Raw genomic sequence first — 21118 nt, forward strand, 5'->3', positions numbered from 1 at the left:
ATGACAAACTCGCGCTTCTCAGATTTATGCGCAGGCGCAAAAAAATGAAGTGATGACATGTCAACTTCCTTGGATTCTAATTTGCTCTCTGTTTATCATAGACGCTTCAAACAACTTTATAAAGATCGTTGACATCTAGTGGAAGCCGTAGGTGTTGCGAAATGAATCCTTTCTCACTATGGTATCTATAAAACAATGACACTAAATAGTACAGTCACAAAATTCTTTTGGGATCTATTTTTCACAGGTTTTTGCCTGCAATATGAGTTTTGTTATACTTACAGACACCATTCAAACTGTTTTAGAAAATTCAGAGTGTTTTCTATCCGAATGTGTTAATAATATGCATATCCTAGCTTCTGAGTTGGTGTAGGAGGCAGTTAAAAATGGGCACATATTTTTTTCAAAATGTCTCAATACTGCCCCCGAGCCCCAACAGGTTTTAAAGGGTTGTCTGTGATGATTTTTATAGATTTTCTGTCCCATTTGTAAAACAATTCTGCCCCCGTGTCATCATTCATCTCAAGCTTTTCAATGTTCAACCATGAGGGGGAGGGACCATTGTCAAACCTCTGAGCCAGAAACCTAGACTGTGCAGCGCAGTAGTACATTCTAAAATTGGGGAGGTTTAAGCCCCCTTGACCGTAATCCAGGGTCAGTTTGTCCAGGCTAACCCTCGGGGTTTTGCCATGCCAGATAAACCGTCTGGTCAGCTTGTCAAGAGAGGAAAAGAATGCTGCGGGCACAGGGATAGGGAGAGATTGAAACAAATATAGAAATCTGGGCAGGATATTCATTTTAATCACATTGATTCTACCCAGTAGGGTGAGAGGCAAGTCCATCCACCTACACAGGTCACCCTCCACCTTCTGCAACAAGCCGGCCAGATTGAGTTTATAGAGTTTGTTCAGGTTACCATCCACCATTATGCCCAAATATGTGAAGCCCAGAGGCGACCATCGAAAAGGAAACTTGTGCTTGATGGTATGATGGTCAAAGACAGACAGCGGTAAGATTTCGCTTTTATCGAAGTTAACCTTATATCCAGAGAAAGAGCTATAACACTGTAGTAGGATCTGCAAGTGAGAGAGGGAGTGTTCTGGGTTTGTTAGAAATAAGATAAGGTCGTCCGCAAAGAGTGATAGTTTATGGGTATGGGGGCCCACCTCAAAGCCATGTATGTCAGGGCACGATCTAATAGCCTCAGCCAACGGTTTGATGGCGAGGGCAAAGAGGTGGGGGCTAATTGGGCAACCTTGTCTGTTCCCCCTATAGAGAGGGAAAGAGGAGGAAGTAATCCCATTGGTAGCAATCCTAGCTTTAGGAGATTTGTAGAGTGATTTTATCAAATTTACAAAAACGGTACCTAAACCAAACTTTTCCAAGACGCGAAAGAGGTATGGCCATTCAACCCTATCAAAGGCCTTTTCAGCGTCGAGGGAGACTGCGACACTAGGTATTTTGTTTTTGTTAGCAAGGTGAATTATATCAAAGAACCTTCTGAGATTATTGGAGGACAGTCTATTAATTATGAAGCCAGTCTGATCTGGGTTGACCAACAGGGGAAAACATGACTCCAGTCTCTTAGATAGCATCTTGGTGACCAGTTTACAATCTGTGTTAAGGAGAGAGATTGGTCTATAGGAGGCGCACTTTAGCGGGTTTTTCCTTTTCTTGTGGATTACAGTAATCACTGCTTGAGAGAAAGACTCTGGAAAGCAGTTGTCTTCCCCGGCTTTTTTAAGTACCTCCATGAGGTAGGGGACCAACAGCTCCCTAAATTCTTTATAGAACTCTGGAGGGAAGCCATCCTCCCCAGGAGATTTATTAGAAGGTAAGGATTTAATGGCTTCCACCAATTCAGGAACAGAGAAGTTTTCACTCAGGCGCTCTCTGTCTTCCTCTGACAGGCATGGGAGGTTGAGAGAGGAGAGAAAGGAGTCGATCTCCGACAGATCATCGCTTGATTGGGAAGTGTAGAGGTCTTCATAGTATTTCTTAAAGGTATTATTAATTTCGGTAGGGTCGAAAGATATCTCATTAGTAAGGGTTTCTATAGCATTAATTGTCCTCTTACTTTCCTCTGCTTTCAGTTGCCATGCCAGTACTTTGTGAGCTTTCTCTCCAAGCTCGTAATAACGCTGTTTTGATTTAGTGATGGCCCTCTCAGCTTGATATGTGTTCAGAATATTATATTTCAGTTTTTTATTTACCAAAAGCCTATATAGATCTTTAGTCGGGCCTCTTTGGTAGGTTTTCTCCAGCTCAGAGATTTCAGATTCAAGGACATTCAGTTCCGCACCGTATTTTCTCTTCAACCCTTTAGTATAGGAAATGATCTGTCCCCTCAGATAGGCTTTCAATGTGTCCCAAAGAATGAAACTGTCAGGAGCGGAGGGTTTGTTTGTCAAAGTAAAAATATTGATCTGCTCTTTGATAAATGCACAAAATTCTGGTTGCTTTAGGAGTGTAGGATTTAGTCTCCATCTATATGCTCCGTTTACCTTGTTAGGAATGGAGATTGATAATACCAGAGGAGAATGGTCGCTAAGCAATCTGGGGAGATACTCGATATCTAACACTCTATGAAACAGTTGGGTCGATAGTAAAAAGTTATCTATGCGTGTGTGTGTCTTGTGTGGGAGTGAATAAAAAGAGTAGTCCCTATCCTGTGGGTGCAACTGTCTCCAGATGTCTAGTAAATTAAGATCTTTCATGAATGACATGGTGAGCTTGGCGGCTTTGGTAAGAAGGGAGGGTTTATCCGAGGACCTATCAAGGACTGTATCTAAACAAAAATTTAGATCTCCTCCAACCAGTAGCCATCCTGGTGGTGCTTGAGCGACCTGAAGGAAGACATTCTGTATAAACATATGGTCATCGAAGTTAGGAGCATAAATATTCAGCAGGGTCCAAGACTCTGAAAACATATGCCCCTGCACCAAAACAAACCTGCCCGAGGGATCAGAGATGGTGTTGTTGACGCAGAAGGGGATGTGTCTACTTATCAGAATTGCAGTTCCTCTTGCTTTGGAGTTAAAAGAGGACGCAAAAACTTGTCCTACCCATTCCCTCTTCAATTTCTTGTGTTCGCTGGCTGTAAGATGTGTTTCTTGTAGAAACACAATATCGGCCTTTAATTTCTTAAGGTATGTATAGACAATTTTCCTTTTAATCGGGCTGTTGAGGCCTTTTACGTTGAATGTGACATATTTTAGTGGATTAAGCATAGGTTGGGTTTGAAATATGTAACCGAATGGAAATCTCTCATATGTAAATAGTCAGGAAATGTTTCAACTTTGGTTTGAACACAGAAGTGACCTATGTGCCTCTTTAGGAAGGAAACAACAATAAACATGGAAAAAAAGGGGAAAAAAAACCCACCCACCCCGATTGTCAGACTAAAACAACAATCCCAACAATCAAACATGAATACACTTGTAGATACGTTGCTGCTCGCTTTCCACCTTACTCTTACTAGCTAAACCTTGGCGTAAACTAAAACCTGCGAGCTCTCTAAATTGAAAACAAACGTTGTGAATAGGCATTTATGGCTGAATAATTACTGCCCACGGTAAGGGCTGCTTGAGTCTCTTTTCGGTAGAGGAGAAACATAAATGGGGGGGGAAGCGGTGGGCCTAAACCCACTTATTGCTTCGTCCAGTGGATATTGACTAAACCAAAATATAATCTCCTGTAAATGTAATAGAACTCACCCCGGGGAAAAACGGTTAGTTGAAAATGTACAAATCAATTATAGCGACCGGATAGCGGGGTAGACGGATCCGATATCAGCAGATCAGTCCAGAAAAGAGAAAACAAACAGATTGGATCTTATCCCCCAGAGAGACCGTTTTTCAGTCGCGGTTCGGTTCTTTGAGAAAAGTGAATACTTCTCCCGGTGTGTTGAAGATATGGCATCGGCCTTTGTACTGAACTTTCATCCGCGCAGGGTGGATAGCCGGTGATGTTCTTCTCCTTCAGTGCTTTGGCGGCAGGTCTGAACTGCTTGCGACGTCTGGCGAGATCGGCACTCATATCCGGGAAAAGGCTGACCCTCTTGCCATCGAAGGTGATGTCCCCTTTGGCTCTTGCGAGTTGCAGTATCTTCTCTCTGTCTTGGAAACGGAGGAACCTGACCAGAACGGCACGTGGGGGCTCCTCTGGCCGGGGTTTCGGCGCTGATGTTCTGTGGGCGCGTTCGATTTCCAGCGGCTTGGTGAAGTTGATTATGCCTAGGACATCCGGGATCCATTGAGTGAAGAAGCGGACCGGGTCACGGCCCTCGCTGTCCTCTTTCAATCCCACCACACGGATATTACTGCGTCTGCTCTGGTTCTCCATCTGGTCTACTTTGTTTTTGAGGTAGGCATTATCCTTCTGCAGTTCTATCAGAACCTGGTCATGTCGAGCGACGGTGTCCTCGACTGTGCTAATGCGCATCTCGGCCTCAGTCGTTCTCAGAAGGAGATCATTCATGGAGGATTTCAGGTCGTCGATGGAAGAATGGAGTTCAGCCGATTTCTTGTCAATTTTCATAGAAAGACCTTTGTTACCATCCTGAATTTCCCGGAGGAGAGTAGCCAGCATGTCTTGCGAGGCTGCCGAGAGCAATAGTCTGGAACCGTCGTCTGAGATATGAGGGCTAATGCTAAACTTGCTAGCTGTGGCGTTATCGTTGTCTTGGGATTCAACGACGTTTTGGTCGTCCTTCTTGCCTCTCGGTCGGAGGTCCATGGCTCTTTGGGAAGGTAAGTATTTGACAATTTATCAGCCGATGTTAGAATATTGTTTCAACGTTGTTATTTAGGTAATAATAGGATAAATTTCAAGAGCTCGGTTTGTCAACGTCTGTTCAGCTCCACGGCATCACGTGTCACATTTCACATTCTTAAAGTAAAATGGTGATCCTAACTGACCTAAAACATGGAATTTTTACTAGGATTAAATGTCAGGAATTGTGAAAAACTGAGTTTAAATGTATTTGGCTACGGTGTTTGTAAACGGCCAACTTCAACTGTATATGTGTTCGTGTATGTGACATGTGTATGTCGGCATGCGTGTCGGCGTGTGCGAGGAAAAAGTAGGTAGGAGTGTGAGCGAGTGCGTAAGGTCTGACACTGAGTAGAGTCAAAGTACAGTAGCTAAAATATGACAAAACGAACAGAACACACAGATTCAGACAAACTATTCTTCATTCCCACAACAACATCTAAATGATGCCTAACAATGTAGCTGTGCGCATGTGTGCTGCAAGGATGCAGTAGCGCTGTGCTGTGGGCTGAACGAGGCATAGCTGCACAGACCAAGAGAATGGGAGGGGTAGAGGGCAGTCTTTCATAACGCGCTTGTGTAACGCAGTGTCACAGTAACATACCCAAAAACGGCATGTGTGAATGTCACCACAACCCAGCGAGCAAGCAGTGCTGAGTCTGGAAAAGGTAAATATTAACATATCCCCTTCCCCTCATCCTCTTCCTGCTCAACATATCCCCTTCCCCTCATCCTCTTCCTGCTCAACATATCCCCTTCCCCTCATCCTCTTCCTGCTCAACATATCCCCTTCCCCTCATCCTCTTCCTACTCAACATATCCCCTTCCCCTCATCCTCTTCCTACTCAACATATCCCCTTCCCCTCATCCTCTTCCTGCTCAACATATCCCCTTCCCCTCATCCTCTTCCTACTCAACATATCCCCTTCCCCTCATCCTCTTCCTACTCAACATATCCCCTTCCCCTCATCCTCTTCCTACTCAACATATCCCCTTCCCCTCATCCTCTTCCTACTCAACATATCCCCTTCCCTTCATCCTCTTCCTACTCAACATATCCCCTTCCCCTCATCCTCTTCCTGCTCAACATATCCCCTTCCCTTCATCCTCTTCCTACTCAACATATCCCCTTCCCCTCATCCTCTTCCTACTCAACATATCCCCTTCCCTTCATCCTCTTCCTACTCACCATATCCCCTTCCCCTCATCCTCTTCCTACTCAACATATCCCCTTCCCCTCATCCTCTTCCTACTCAACATATCCCCTTCCCCTCATCCTCTTCCTACTCAACATATCCCCTTCCCTTCATCCTCTTCCTGCTCAACATATCCCCTTCCCCTCATCCTCTTCCTACTCAACATATCCCCTTCCCTTCATCCTCTTCCTACTGAACATATCCCCTTCCCCTCATCCTCTTCCTACTCAACATATCCCCTTCCCCTCATCCTCTTCCTGCTCAACATATCCCCTTCCCCTCATCCTCTTCCTGCTCAACATATCCCCTTCCCCTCATCCTCTTCCTACTCAACATATCCCCTTCCCTTCATCCTCTTCCTACTCAACATATCCCCTTCCCCTCATCCTCTTCCTACTCAACATATCCCCTTCCCCTCATCCTCTTCCTACTCAACATATCCCCTTCCCCTCATCCTCTTCCTGCTCAACATATCCCCTTCCCCTCATCCTCTTCCTACTCAACATATCCCCTTCCCCTCATCCTCTTCCTACTCAACATATCCCCTTCCCCTCATCCTCTTCCTGCTCAACATATCCCCTTCCCTTCATCCTCTTCCTACTCAACATATCCCCTTCCCCTCATCCTTTCCTACTCACCATATCCCCTTCCCCTCATCCTCTTCCTGCTCAACATATCCCCTTCCCCTCATCCTCTTCCTACTCAACATATCCCCTTCCCCTCATCCTCTTCCTACTCAACATATCCCCTTCCCCTCATCCTCTTCCTACACAACATATCCCCTTCCCTTCATCCTCTTCCTACTCAACATATCCCCTTCCCCTCATCCTCTTCCTACTCAACATATCCCCTTCCCTTCATCCTCTTCCTACTCAACATATCCCCTTCCCTTCATCCTCTTCCTACTCAACATATCCCCTTCCCCTCATCCTCTTCCTGCTCAACATATCCCCTTCCCTTCATCCTCTTCCTACTCAACATATCCCCTTCCCTTCATCCTCTTCCTACTCAACATATCCCCTTCCCCTCATCCTCTTCCTACTCACCATATCCCCTTCCCCTCATCCTCTTCCTGCTCAACATATCCCCTTCCCCTCATCCTCTTCCTACTCAACATATCCCCTTCCCCTCATCCTCTTCCTACTCAACATATCCCCTTCCCCTCATCCTCTTCCTACACAACATATCCCCTTCCCTTCATCCTCTTCCTACTCAACATATCCCCTTCCCCTCATCCTCTTCCTACTCAACATATCCCCTTCCCTTCATCCTCTTCCTACTCAACATATCCCCTTCCCTTCATCCTCTTCCTACTCAACATATCCCCTTCCCCTCATCCTCTTCCTGCTCAACATATCCCCTTCCCCTCATCCTCTTCCTACTCAACATATCCCCTTCCCTTCATCCTCTTCCTACTCAACATATCCCCTTCCCCTCATCCTCTTCCTGCTCAACATATCCCCTTCCCCTCATCCTCTTCCTGCTCAACATATCCCCTTATCCTCTTCCTACTCAACATATCCCCTTCCCTTCATCCTCTTCCTACTCAACATATCCCCTTCCCCTCATCCTCTTCCTACTCAACATATCCCCTTCCCTTCATCCTCTTCCTACTCAACATATCCCCTTCCCCTCATCCCTTCCTGCTCAACATATCCCCTTCCCTTCATCCTCTTCCTACTCAACATATCCCCTTCCCCTCATCCTCTTCCTGCTCAACATATCCCCTTCCCCTCATCCTCTTCCTGCTCAACATATCCCCTTCCCTTCATCCTCTTCCTACTCAACATATCCCCTTCCCTTCATCCTCTTCCTACTCAACATATCCCCTTCCCTTCATCCTCTTCCTACTCAACCATCTCTCTCTCCTGCTTTTCTTTTTTCTTCCCCGTTCAACAGCCGACCTCTCTTGAAGAGGAACAGAGTTTAGACAGGATTCATCTATGGTAGTCATGCTACCAAAGACTACCCTGAAAAACGGTGTAAATGCTGTTAAACAATCAGAAAGGGGAACCAACACAACTGAGGAGATATGACTGTATGAAAACAACTTGTCAAAATCAGTTCAATATCACTCATGTTTACCTGCAACTCCTCAATTACAGATCCTTTTCCTGCCATCAAAACCTGTTGTATAAGCATCTTAGTTAACCCTGTCCATGCCGGACATAATACCATGAAACTGTCCTATCAGCTCTAGTCATAGCATTTCTTTAGACAACATTCATCTCTCTCTCTGTGTGTGTGTGTGTGTGTGTGTGTGTGTGTGTGTGTGTGTGTGTGTGTCTTATTTCAGTTTCCACCTACCAGGGAAGTCTTCTTCATCATCTCCGTTGTTCTCATCCTCCACCTCCTCTTCTTCCAGCTCATCCTCCTCTTCTTCACTGTTGAGGAGGGGCTCCATGTCTCTCCCTGAGATCCCCTTGTCAGACATGGTGTCCCTCTGCCACCCGGAGGCATTACCTAGGCATCCTCACACACACAGGCCACCTGCAACACACACTTCTTATTTGAACACTGCTTTGGCATAAAATGTAGCCTACACAGTTATTTTGTCTTTGTTCTGTCTCACAGTGCAAATAAAAAAACAATTCAATGAATGAACACACTACCGTTAACTTAACCTTGCAGAGGGATAACTGAAAACACACAGACTTGCTCAAAGCCCTGTAACACCCATACAACATGGACTTCATCATCACACATGCCAATGTCAACAACCACACCATCTCCTTCCCATCCTTAATGTTCCCTACACAGTGTGGTTCCCAAACTGTGGGGCGCATCCCCTAGAGGCATTATTATTTATTTATTACACCTTTATTTAACCAGGTAGGCCAGTTGAGAACAAGTTTTCATTTACAACTGCGATCTGGCCAAGATAAAGCAAAGCAGTGCGACACAAACAGAAGAGTTACACATGGAATAAATAAACATACAGTCAATAACACAATAGAAAAGTCTATATACAGTGTGCGCAAATGTAGTAGGATTAGGGAGGTACGGCAATAAATAGGCCATAGTGGCGAAATAATTACAATTAGCAATTAAACACTGGAGTGATAGATGTGCAGATGATAAATGTGCAAGTAGAGATACTGGGATGATCCCCAATGATGGAAGGGGCCCAAGTGAAACACTGATGTAGAGCGCACACACACACACACACACACACACACCCTCCAATGCCAAGGCCGTGTTCTGCCACACCGCTCCCCTCTTCTCCCTGCTCCTCACCCCACACCGCTCCCCTCCCCTCCCCTGCTCCTCTCCCCTCCCCCCTCCCTGCTCCTCTCCCCTCCCCGCTCCCTGCTCCCCTCCCCACACCGCTCCCCTCCCCGCTCCTCTCCCCTCCCCCCTCCCTGCTCCTCTCCCCTCCCCGCTCCCTGCTCCCCTCCCCACACCGCTCCCCTCCCTGCTCCTCTCCCCACACCGCTCCCCTCCCCTCCCTGCTCCTCTCCCCACACCGCTCCCCTCCCTGCTCCTCTCCCCACACCGCTCCCCTCCCCTCCCTGCTCCTCTCCCCACACCGCTCCCCTCCCCTCCCCTCCCTACTCCCCTCCCCACACCGCTCCTCTCCCCGCTCCCCTCCCCACACCGCTCCTCTCCCCCCCACTGCTCCCCTCCCTATCCCCTCCCCAAACCGCTCCTCTCCCCTCCCTGCTCCCCTCCCTGCTCCTCTCCCCTCCCCGCTCCCCTCCCTGCTCCCCTCCCCACACCGCTCCCCTCCCCTCCCTGCTCCTCTCCTCTCCCCACACCGCTCCCCTCCCTGCTCCTCTCCCCTCCCGCTCCCCTCCCTACTCCCCTCCCCACACCGCCCTCCCCTCCCCACACCGCTCCTCTCCCCCCACCACTCCCCTCCTCTCCCCTCCCCACACCCCTCCCCGCTCCCCACACCGCTCCTCTCCCCGCTCCCCTCCCCACACCGCTCCTCTCCCCTCCCGCCCCCCTCCCGCTCCCCACACCGCTCCCCTCCTCTCCCCACACCTCTCCCCTCCCCGCTCCCCTCCTCTCCCCTCCTCGCCCCACACCGCTCCTCTCCCCTCCCCACACTGCTCCTCTCCCCACACCGCTCCCCTCCGCGCCCCTTCTCACACCGCTCCTCTCCCCTTCCTGCTCCCCTCCGCGCCCCTCCTCACACCGCTCCTCTCCCCGCTCCCCTCCCCACACCGCTCCTCTCCCCTCCCGCCCCCCTCCCGCTCCCCACACCGCTCCCCTCCTCTCCCCACACCTCTCCCCTCCCCGCTCCCTCCTCTCCCCTCCTCGCCCCACACCGCTCCTCTCCCCTCCCCACACCGCTCCTCTCCCCACACCGCTCCCCTCCGCGCCCCTTCTCACACCGCTCCTCTCCCCTTCCTGCTCCCCTCCGCGCCCCTCCTCACACCGCTCCTCTCCCCACACCGCTCCCCTCCCCACACCGCTCCTCTCCCCACACCGCTCCCCTCCGCTCCCCTCCCCTCCCTGCTCCCCTCCTCTCGCCACACCGCTCACCCCCGCTCCTCTCGCCACACCGCTCCTCTCCCCGCTCCTCTCCCCTCCTCACACCGCCCCTCCCTGCTCCCCTCCCCGATCCCCACACCCCTCCTCTCCTCTCCCCTCCCTGCTCCCCTCCCCACACCGCTCCCCTCCCCACACCGCTCCTCTCCCCCCACCGCACCCCTCCTCACACCGCCCCTCCCTGCTCCCCTCCCCGATCCCCCACACCCCTCCTCTCCTCTCCCCTCCCTGCTCCCCTCCCCACACCGCTCCCCTCCCCCCCTCTCCCCACACCGCTCCCCTCCCCCACCACTCCTCTCCCCCCTCTCCCCACACCGCTCCCCTCCCCCACCACTCCTCCCCCCCTCACACCGCTCCTCTCCCCTCTCCTCTCCCCACACCGCTCCCCTCCCCACTCCCCTCCGCTCCCCACTCCCCTCCGCTCCCCACCCCACCCCTCCCCACTCCCCTCCGCTCCCCGCTCCCCTACTGCTCCGCTCCCCACTGCTCCCCTCCCTACACCGCTCCTCTCCCCACCCCACACCGCTCCTCTCCCCTCCCCGCTCCCCTACTGCTCCGCTCCCCACTGCTCCCCTCCCTACACCGCTCCTCTCCCCACCCCACACCGCTCCTCTCCCCGCTCCCCTCCCCACACCGCTCCCCTCCCCACTCCTCTCCCCTCCCCACACCGCTCCCCTCCCGCCCCCCTCCCACACCCCTCCCTGCTCCTCTCCCCCCACCGCTCCTCTCCCCCCACCGCTCCCCTCCTCACACCGCTCCTCTCCCCTCCCTGCTCCTCTCCCCGCTCCCCACACCGCTCCTCTCCCCTCCCCGCTCCCCTACTGCTCCGCTCCCCACTGCTCCCCTCCCTACACCGCTCCTCTCCCCACCCCACACCGCTCCTCTCCCCTCCCCGCTCCCCTACTGCTCCGCTCCCCACTGCTCCCCTCCCTACACCGCTCCTCTCCCCACCCCACACCGCTCCTCTCCCCTCCCCTCCCCGCTCCCCTCCCCACACCGCTCCCCTCCCCACTCCTCTCCCCTCCCTGCTCCCCTCCTCTCCCCTCCCCTCCCCCCTCCTCTCCCCAAATATTTGGCTCCACTAAATACAGTGCCTTAGGAAAGTACCCCTCGACTTTCCCACATTTTGTTACTTTACAGCGTTATTCTAAAATGGATTAAATACAATAAATTAAATCAGCAATCTACACACAATAACCTATAATGTCAAAGTGATGTATAAAAAAATCAAAACAGAAATACCTTATTTACATAAGTATTCAGACCCTTTGCAATGACACTCGAAATTGAGCTCAGGTGCATCTTGGTTACCACTTGATTGGAGTCCACCTGTGGTAAATTAAATTGATTGGACATGATTTGGAAAGGCACAAACCTGTCTATAAGGTCCCACAGATGTCAGTGCATGTCAGAGCAAAAACCAAGCAATGAGGTTGAAGGAATTGTCCGTAGAGCTCTGAGACAGGATTGTGTCGAGGAATGGTAGTAAAACAATTCTGCAGCATTGAAGGTCCCCAAGAACACAGTGGCCTCAATCATTCTTAAATGGAAGATGTTTGGAACCACCAAGACTCTTCCTAGAGCTGGCCGCCCGGCCAAACTGAGCAATCTGGGGAGAAGGGCTTTGGTCAGGGAGGTAACCAAGAACCCAATGGTCACTCTGACAGAGCTCCAGAGTTCATCTGTGGAGATGGGAGAACCTTCCAAAAGGACAACCATCTCTGCAGCACTCCACCAATCAAGCATTTATGGTAAAGTGGCCAGACGGAAAAAAGCACGACAGCCCGCTTGGAGTTTGCCAAAAGGCACCTAAAGACTCTCAGACCATGAGAAACATCTCTGGAGAGACCTGAAAATAGCTGTGCAGCAACTCTCCCCATCCAACCTGACAGAGCTTGAGTGGATCTGCAGAGAAGAATGGGAGAAACTCCCCAAATACAGGTGTGCCAAGCTTGTAGAGTGATACCCAAGATGACTCAATGCTGTAATCGCAATAGCAAACATTTCTAAAAACCAGTTTTTGCTTTGTCATTATGGGGTAGTGTGTAGATTGATGAGGGGAAAAAACAACGTAATTCTATAACGTAATTCTGTAAGGCTGTAACGTAACAAAACATGGAAAAAGTCAAGGGATCTAAATACCTTCCGAAGGCACTGTATACACTACATGACCAAATATATGTGGACACCTGCTGGTCGAACATCTCATTCCAAATTCATGGACATTAATATGGAATTGGTCCTTCCTTTGCTGCTATAACAGCCTACTCTCTTCTGGGATGTGTTTCCACTAGATGGTGGAACATTGCTGCGGGGACTTCCAACCGACGACAGACAATTTTTTGGAGCTATGCGCTTCAGCACTCAGCAGTCCCGTTCTGTGAGCTTGTGTGGCCTACCACTTCGCGGCTAAGCCGTTGTTGCTCCTAGACGTTTCCACTTCACAATAACAGCACTTGCACTTGTTGACAAGGGCAGCTCTAGCAGGGCAGAAATCTGACGAATTGAGTTGTTGGAAAGGTGGCATCCTATGACAGTGCCACATTGAAAGTCACTGAGTTCTTCAGTAAGGCCATTCTACTGCTAGTGTTTGTCTATGGAGATTGCATGGTTGTGTGCTCTATTTTATACACCTGTCAGCAACGGGTGTGGCTGAAATAGCCAAATACACTAATTTGAAGGGGTGTCCACATACACTATATACTGTATATATAAAAGTATTTTGTCAATGTCATGATTCTTCTTGTTCATCAAGAAAGGAGTGACTTCAGTTTTCAGTAAAATATATAAAATGATGTCCTACTTGTAAAGCCCTACACATTAAGTCTCTAGTAACTGGGTTTGTAAAGAGCCTAAAAAATGTTTTGCACTTGGATTTAAATATTGGAAAAACTATAAAAATCCCTCCTTGTGATGCAATGCAGCTTACATAAGTGGGATGCGGAGAGAGGCAGACCTGGAAGTAGACTATACCACAAGGCTAACATTTAAAACACACGGTTCAGGAGCAGACCTGCAGACAAGGGCTGACCCCAATTATTAGACTGGTCGATTGTTTTAGTTGAGCAGTAGCAAACACACATATAGATTTTTTCTTAATTGCACACAAGACACCTACCTGTGTTATTCTTGCCCATCTCAGTGAATCTCTCTCGTCTCTCTCTCCAGAATTCTCTCTCTCTCTCTCCAGAATTTCTCGCTCTCGCTCTCCAGAATTCTCGCTCTCGCTCTCCAGAATTCTCGCTCTCGCTCTCCAGAATTCTCGCTCTCGCTCTCCAGAATGCTCTCGCTCTCCAGAATGCTCTCGCTCTCCAGAATGCTCTCGCTCTCCAGAATGCTCTCGCTCTCTCTCTCCAGAATGCTCTCGCTCTCTCTCTCCAGAATGCTCTCGCTCTCTCTCTCCAGAATGCTCTCGCTCTCTCTCTCCAGAATGCTCTCGCTCTCTCTCTCCAGAATGCTCTCGCTCTCCCTCTCCAGAATGCTCTCGCTCTCCCTCTCCAGAATGCTCTCGCTCTCCCTCTCCAGAATGCTCTCGCTCTCTCTCTCCAGAATGCTCTCGCTCTCATCTCTCCAGAATGCTCTCGCTCTCTCTCTCCAGAATGCTCTCGCTCTCTCTCTCCAGAATGCTCTCGCTCTCTCTCTCCAGAATGCTCTCGCTCTCCCTCTCCAGAATGCTCTCGCTCTCCCTCTCCAGAATGCTCTCGCTCTCTCTCTCCAGAATGCTCTCGCTCTCCAGTCCAGAATGCTCTCGCTGTCTCCAATATGTGCACATTCATTGTTTCATAACTTCATTGTGTGAATTATTTGCGTTTGATTGTTAGTGCATATCAAATCCCCATTACATATATCACCAGAATGCTCTCTCTCTCTCTCTCCAGAATGCTCTCTCTCTCTCCCTCTCCAGAATGCTCTCTCTCTCTCTCTCCCTCTCCAGAATGCTCTCTCTCTCTCTCTCCCTCTCCAGAATGCTCTCTCTCTCTCTCTCCCTCTCCAGAATGCTCTCTCTCTCTCTCTCTCTCTCTCTCTCTCCCTCTCCAGAATGCTCTCTCTCTCTCTCTCTCTCTCTCTCTCTCTCCCTCTCCAGAATGCTCTCTCTCTCTCTCTCCCTCTCCAGAATGCTCTCTCTCTCTCTCTCCCTCTCCAGAATGCTCTCTCTCTCTCTCTCTCTCTCCAGAATGCTCTCTCTCTCTCTCTCTCTCTCTCTCTCTCTCTCTCTCTCTCTCTCTCTCTCTCTCTCTCTCTCTCTCTCTCTCTCTCTCTCTCTCTCTCTCTCTCTCTCTCTCTCTCTCTCTCTCTCTCTCTCTCTCTCTCTCTCTCTCTCTCTCTCTCTCTCTCTCTCTCTCTCTCTCTCTCCAGCATGCTCTCTCTCTCCAGAATGCTCTCTCTCTCTCTCCAGAATGCTCTCTCTCTCTCTCCAGAATGCTCTCTCTCTCTCTCTCTCTCCAGAATGCTCTCTCTCTCTCCAGAATGCTCTCTCTCTCTCCAGAATGCTCTCTCTCTCTCCAGATGCTCTCTCTCCAGAATGCTCTCTCTCTCTCTCCAGAATGCTCTCTCTCTCTCTCCAGAATGCTCTCTCTCTCTCTCTCTCTCCAGAATGCTCTCTCTCTCTCCAGAATGCTCTCTCTCTCTCCAGAATGCCTCTCTCTCTCTCCAGAATGCTCTCTCTCTCTCTCTCTCTCTCTCAGAATGCTCTCTCTCTCTCTCTCTCTCCAGAATGCTCTCTCTCTCTCTCTCTCTCTCCAGAATGCTCTCTCTCTCTCTCTCCAGAATGCTCTCTCTCTCTCTCTCTCTCTCCAGAATGCTCCTCTCTCTCTCTCTCTCCAGAATGCTCTCTCTCTCTCTCGTCTCTCTCTCTCTCCAGAATGCTCTCTCTCTCTCTCTCTCCAGAATGCCCTCTCTCTCTCTCCAGAATGCCCTCTCTCTCTCTCCAGAATGCCCTCTCTCTCTCTCCAGAATGCTCTCTCTCTCTCTCTCCCAGAATGCTCTCTCTCTCTCTCTCTCCAGAATGCTCTCTCTCTCTCTCTCCAGAATGCTCTCTCTCTCTCTCTCTCCAGAATGCCCTCTCTCTCTCTCTCCAGAATGCTCTCTCTCTCTCTCTCTCCAGAATGCTCTCTCTCTCTCTCTCTCCAGAATGCTCTCTCTCTCCAATATGTGCACATTCATTGTTTCATAACTTCATTGTGTGAATTATTTGCGTTTGATTGTTAGTGCATATCAAATCCCCATTACATATATCACCAGAATGCTCTCGCTCTCTCTCTCTCCAGAATGCTCCTCGCTCTCTCCCTCTCCAGAATGCTTTCGCTCTCTCCAGTCCAGAATGCTCTCGACTTGGACTGAAACACTTTCCAGTACTCATTTTGGGTGCCGGTACTGTTTATATTTAGATACAGGAGCTCCACAATACTTTTGAGTTAATATTCTCTAAGAGGAACAGGAGCTCAAGCAGTAAAACATTTGAGGTGCGGTGAGCTCCTTAATTCTCTATTATGACCAATGCCCTATAGGATCTCTTCACAATTGAAAAGAGGAATGTAAAAGGACAGCTGTTAGAGAATAGACACGGATAATCCTCTGTTTAGATAGTTGCATAGCTTACTGCTCTGAAAAATTTAAAGGAAGAAGAGAATTGTGCCTTGCACAAATAGCCTACAGCTGTGCCCAGAATATTTAATAAAACGTTGCAAGTTTGCTAGTGCAAGCATTGGCCACAGCCAAGTTAATAGTTGATACAATGTTTCAAGTTCGTTGCAGACAGGCTATGTGTAGCAAATGTGATTTATAGTATATTAATTATCAGGAATATTTATATCTACCTGCAGGCTGCAATGTTTTTATTTGTTGGCTTTATGTAGGCTATTTTTACGTAGTTGGCAACAGAAGTTAATTTTTAGGTTTGTATAATTTTCATTAGATAGAATGTGAGAATGTGAATCTGAAAACCATAACTGGCATGCAGATGGGTAGAAATGGTAAGCTAAATTGTCATTCCACATGAGAAAAGGTTGCAGACTCCTCGTGTTGCCTTTTAACTTCAGGAGAGTTGGGTCAGGTTAAGTTTCTTTCCCCCTTCTGGTTATCTAGATCTCTGGCACCCTAGAGGCATCAAACCGTAAGCTTAAAGCCTCAGACAAGCTCAATGCATCTAGTTGATTTTATTAAAATACATAGGGTGTGTCTATATATGGAAAAATACACGTTTAAACATGTCGAGCAATCGATTGGTCGAAAGAACAGGTGACTTTTGGCCGACAAAGCTTTTTTTGGTCGGGGACAGCCCTATTTTACATATACTAGATAATATATGCAAGAAATTAGTTTTGATTTAGAATGGAACATCATCATGCACCCGTCTCAAAACAGGGGCAGCGGAAAACAACATGCCATCTTTTCACTTAAATGGCAAATGGAGGACGCTTCATGCCAGCCAGGTAGGATTTACTCCGATTGTAAATATAAGCAATGTGCTTAATATTAGGAAAGTTGATAAATAAATATAGTAGGCCTAGCCTATAGAAAGCTGATGGGATCCTCCTCTATATGCATAGCCTATAGAAATGTTCCGCAACATGAGCTCATGGCCTCTGATGAAGTGTTTAACTAGATATTCAATTCAGACTGTTCACACACACACACACACACACACACACACACACACACACACACACACACACACACACACGACAGAGGGAAAGAAAACTGTTAGGAGCTGAACATAACAGTATGCCAGAGGAATAGAGGACAGTATCAGGTGACCTAACTGTTGTGGTTTGTGACAACTATGATTTCTCATTGTTGCCAATTTAATTGCAGTAATTCGTTAACAGATATTTTGTTAACTCTGCTACCGATTTGGTAACAGAATTACGAATTCGAATCACTTAAAATGTATATCAGTGAAAACACTAACGAGGGGCCTCCTGAGTGGCGCAGCGGTCTAAGGCACTGCATCGCAATGCTAGAGGCGTCACTACTCCAGAGTCCGTACGGGAGTTGCAGCGATGGGACAAGACTAACTACTAATTGGATATCATGAAATTGGGGGGGGAAATAAATAATTTAGGTAGGTAGAAGTAACAAGTAAAGGTAGACCTGAGAACTTTCATTATCCTCTCTCATAAGGGAGAGAAATTAGAAAATATCTTTCAGATATGGGTTTTTGGTAACAGAATTACAAGGCAATGTTTCTTAAACTTACAGAAGGGAAATCATTTCTCCAAAACGAAATAGAAAAGTAATGTTAGTTGTCAGGGGTCTTAAACATTGTGTTTTGATGCATTTCTAGTACCTTAGAAAATATCTACCAGAAAGTCTTAAGACCCCTTTTCCATCTGTTTGACCAGAAATCAAACCATTACTTATGCCACAGTTTTATGAGGGAAAATGGTAGAAAGATGTATTTATGCCTTCATTTCCCCAAAATATAGACTCTTAGATTTCATTTGACAACCAATTTGATATGCTCCTATGAACTTCACGTTGGTGATCATGGGTCCTTTAATATGGAAATTACCTACAGTACAGTCCAGTATAGTACACGGCACAGTGGGAAGTCCCCCCTCTGTGATGCCCTAAGATCTGCCCGTCTCCAGAGCCGCAGTCAGGCACTTTGATGAAGACCTAAAGGGCTTCAAAAGGGGCTCACAGATATCAGAAGGGCTCCACAGCCCACTATCTAAAAATGGATGTGAGTCCATTCATACAGTAGGCCTGCTACTCAGGCCCAGAAGCTAGAATATGCATATATATATATATATATATATATATATATATATATATATATATATATATATATAGTAGATTTGGATAGAAAACAGTCTAAAGTTTCCAAAACTGTTAAAATAATGTCTGTGAGTATAACAGAACTCATATGGCAGGCAAAAACCTGAGAAAAATCCAACCAGGAAGTGGGAAATCTGAGGTTTGTAGTTTTTTTAAGTGATTGCCTATCCAATATACAGTGTAAATGGGGTCAGACTTCCTAAGGCTTCCACTAGATGTCAACAGTCTTTAGAACGTTGTTTCAGGCTTCTACTGTGAAAGGGGAGTGAATAAGAGCTGTTTCAACCAGTGGTTAGGTTGAAAGCCTTGAGTTGTTTATCGTGCGCGGCCATGAGCGCGAGCTCCGTTCCCTTTCCTTTCTAATGACAAAGGAATTGTCCGGTTGGAATATTATTGAAGATTCATGATAAAAACATCCTAAAGATTGATTATATACACATCGTTTGACATGTTTCTACGAACTATAAATGGAACTTTTTTGACTTTTCGTCTGGACTTTGTGAGCACGCTTTGTGCATTTGGATTACTGGACTAAACGCGTGAACAAAAAGGAGGTATTTGGACAAAGATGAACTTTATCGAACATTTATTGTCTAACATGGAGACCTGGGAGTGCCATCAGATGAAGATCATCAAAGGTAAGTGATTAATTTTAACGCTATTTCTGACTTTTGTGACACCTCTCCTTGGTTGGAAAATGGCTGTTTGGTCAGCGCCTAGCCACAGAGAACCAAACATAATCGCATGGTGTGCTTTTGCCGTAAAGCCTTTTTGAAATCAGACACTGTTGCTGGATTAACAAGAAGTTTATCTTTAAAATGGTGTCTAATACTTGTATGTTTGAGGAATTTTAATTATGAGATTTGTTGTTTGAATTTCGCGCCCTGCAATTTCACTGGCTGTTGTCGAGGTGGGACGCTAGAGTCCCACATATCCCAGAGAGGTTAATCTACATTCAGCATTTAACCAAGTCTAGTGGTGAGGCACGCAGACAGTGAGCCAATGAAATAGCACCCTGAGGACTCTATTAAAAAAAGTTTGTTCACAGCAGCGAGTGACATTGCTGACCCCAGGTATTTTTAGGAGATAAACGTAGACCTTGGCTAATGACTTCGGCTTTCCGGAGAGAAAAAAAAAGAAAGTGTGGCCAAACAGCCCCCCCAAAAAAACCTAGCCGAAGTCCCAAACTAACAAAAACATCACTAAATGCTGTCATAATATATGCACAAACTGTTCTGAACTATTTCGGCTGGGAAGCATGCAAACGCCTTTACCCTAAAAGGTCCGGAGCCTGCTGGTTTTCTGTTCTACCTGAAAGTTAAATTGAAGCCACCTGGTGCCCCAGGTCTAAATCAATCCCTGATTAGAGGGAAACAATGGAGGGGGGAAAAATCTGTGGAACTGGCTTCGAGTTCCAGAGTTGAGTTTGAGGGCAATAGATAGTAGGGCCGGAACAATACCAGTATCACGATACTCATTAGTATCATAGCAAGTAAACAAAACACGAAGCGGATTTAACTTTTTAGGAAAACAGCCCTAATGTTGGAAACAAACATCTTTATGTTTTCACCCAGAGTTACATGTATTTATTTTCCAAGCTATAGCACACAATCATTCAAATACAGCAGGTTGAAGGACTAATGAATTTCATCTGTTTTCATTTTTGCAATGGAAAGATATTGCAATACTGGTATCATCCCGGCCCTAATAGACAGGTGTGACAGGAAAAGACATCTAAAAAGGAGTGGTCTAGGATCGCATATCTACGTGGGGGTTAGTGTGCACAGACAGGGTTTCTGCTCAACAATCACCTGCTAACATCAAAAACAGTGGTGCTGTAGCCTAGATAAGGACAGACACCCCACCTTCCCTTACCACTCACATAAAACCGCAGACAGACACTGCTTCATATCCAGTGACCCACACAAACCAAAACCGAGATGGGGTGGGGTGCACTGCACACACACACACACACACACACGTAGTAAATCAAAGATATAGACCTTAGACACATCAAATACATTGTTTTTAAGTTGTGAATGGTGAGGTGTTGGAGGAGAAAAAAAGGCTCCCTTAAAACGTTGAAATCAGCAGCCTGAAAAGTGTCCGAGGGATAGGTTATTTTCAATGATCTCAGCCGCGACATTTTTCAAACTAATTATTTCAAGAAACAAGCAGCCAACAAGCAAAAACAGAGCTCTCATTTAAAACAGCTCCGAAACTCAAAAGGTGCTTTTTTGTCACACCACACAATGCCACAGATGTCTCAAGTTGACAGAACGTGCAATTGGCATGATGACTGCCAGAATGTCCACCAGAGCTGTTGCTAGATGATTGAAAGTTAATTTCTCTACCATAAGCCTCCGTCGTTTTAGAGAAGGTGGCAGTACGTCCAACCAGCATCACAACCGCAGACCACGTGTAATCACGCAAGCCAAGGACCTCCACATCCAGCTTCTTCACCTGTGGGATTGTTGAGACCAGCCACCCGGAACCGGGATTAGTCGGACCAGGCAATGTTTTTCCACTCCTCAATTGTCCAGTGTTGGTTATCGCGTGCCCCCTGGAGACGCTTGTTCTTGTTTTTAGCTGATAGGAGTGGAACCTGGTGTGGTCGTCTACTGCAACAGCCCATCCGTGACAAGGATCGGTGAGTTGTGCATTCCGAGATGGCGTTCTGCACACGAATGTTGTACCTGGCACCGACGATCATACCAAGTGAGTGACCTAACATTCAAACAAACAGTAACTGAATGCCTTGATGCCTGTTTTATATAGCAAGCCACGTGACTCACTGATTTGTTTCACACTTTTTTGGTTACTACATGATTCCGTGTGTTATTTCATAGTTTTGATGTCGTCACTATTAT

General features: G+C 47.5%; 1 protein-coding gene across 1 annotated transcript in view; it reads right to left on the reverse strand.

Annotated features, from left to right (window-relative positions):
* Window positions 1-21118, reverse strand: part of LOC106566793 (helicase ARIP4) — a 114705-nt gene that overhangs the window by 90810 nt on the left and 2777 nt on the right. Inside the window, exon 2 of the mRNA XM_014135186.3 lies at window positions 8277-8459. Coding sequence (XP_013990661.2) covers window positions 8277-8403 — 127 coding nt within the window. The 5' untranslated portion in view covers window positions 8404-8459. The remainder of the gene's footprint in view (window positions 1-8276; window positions 8460-21118) is intronic.

The sequence above is a fragment of the Salmo salar genome, chromosome 13, assembly GCF_965601325.2.
Source record: "Salmo salar chromosome 13, fSalSal1, whole genome shotgun sequence".
In the NCBI taxonomy this organism is placed as follows: Eukaryota; Metazoa; Chordata; class Actinopteri; order Salmoniformes; family Salmonidae; genus Salmo; species Salmo salar.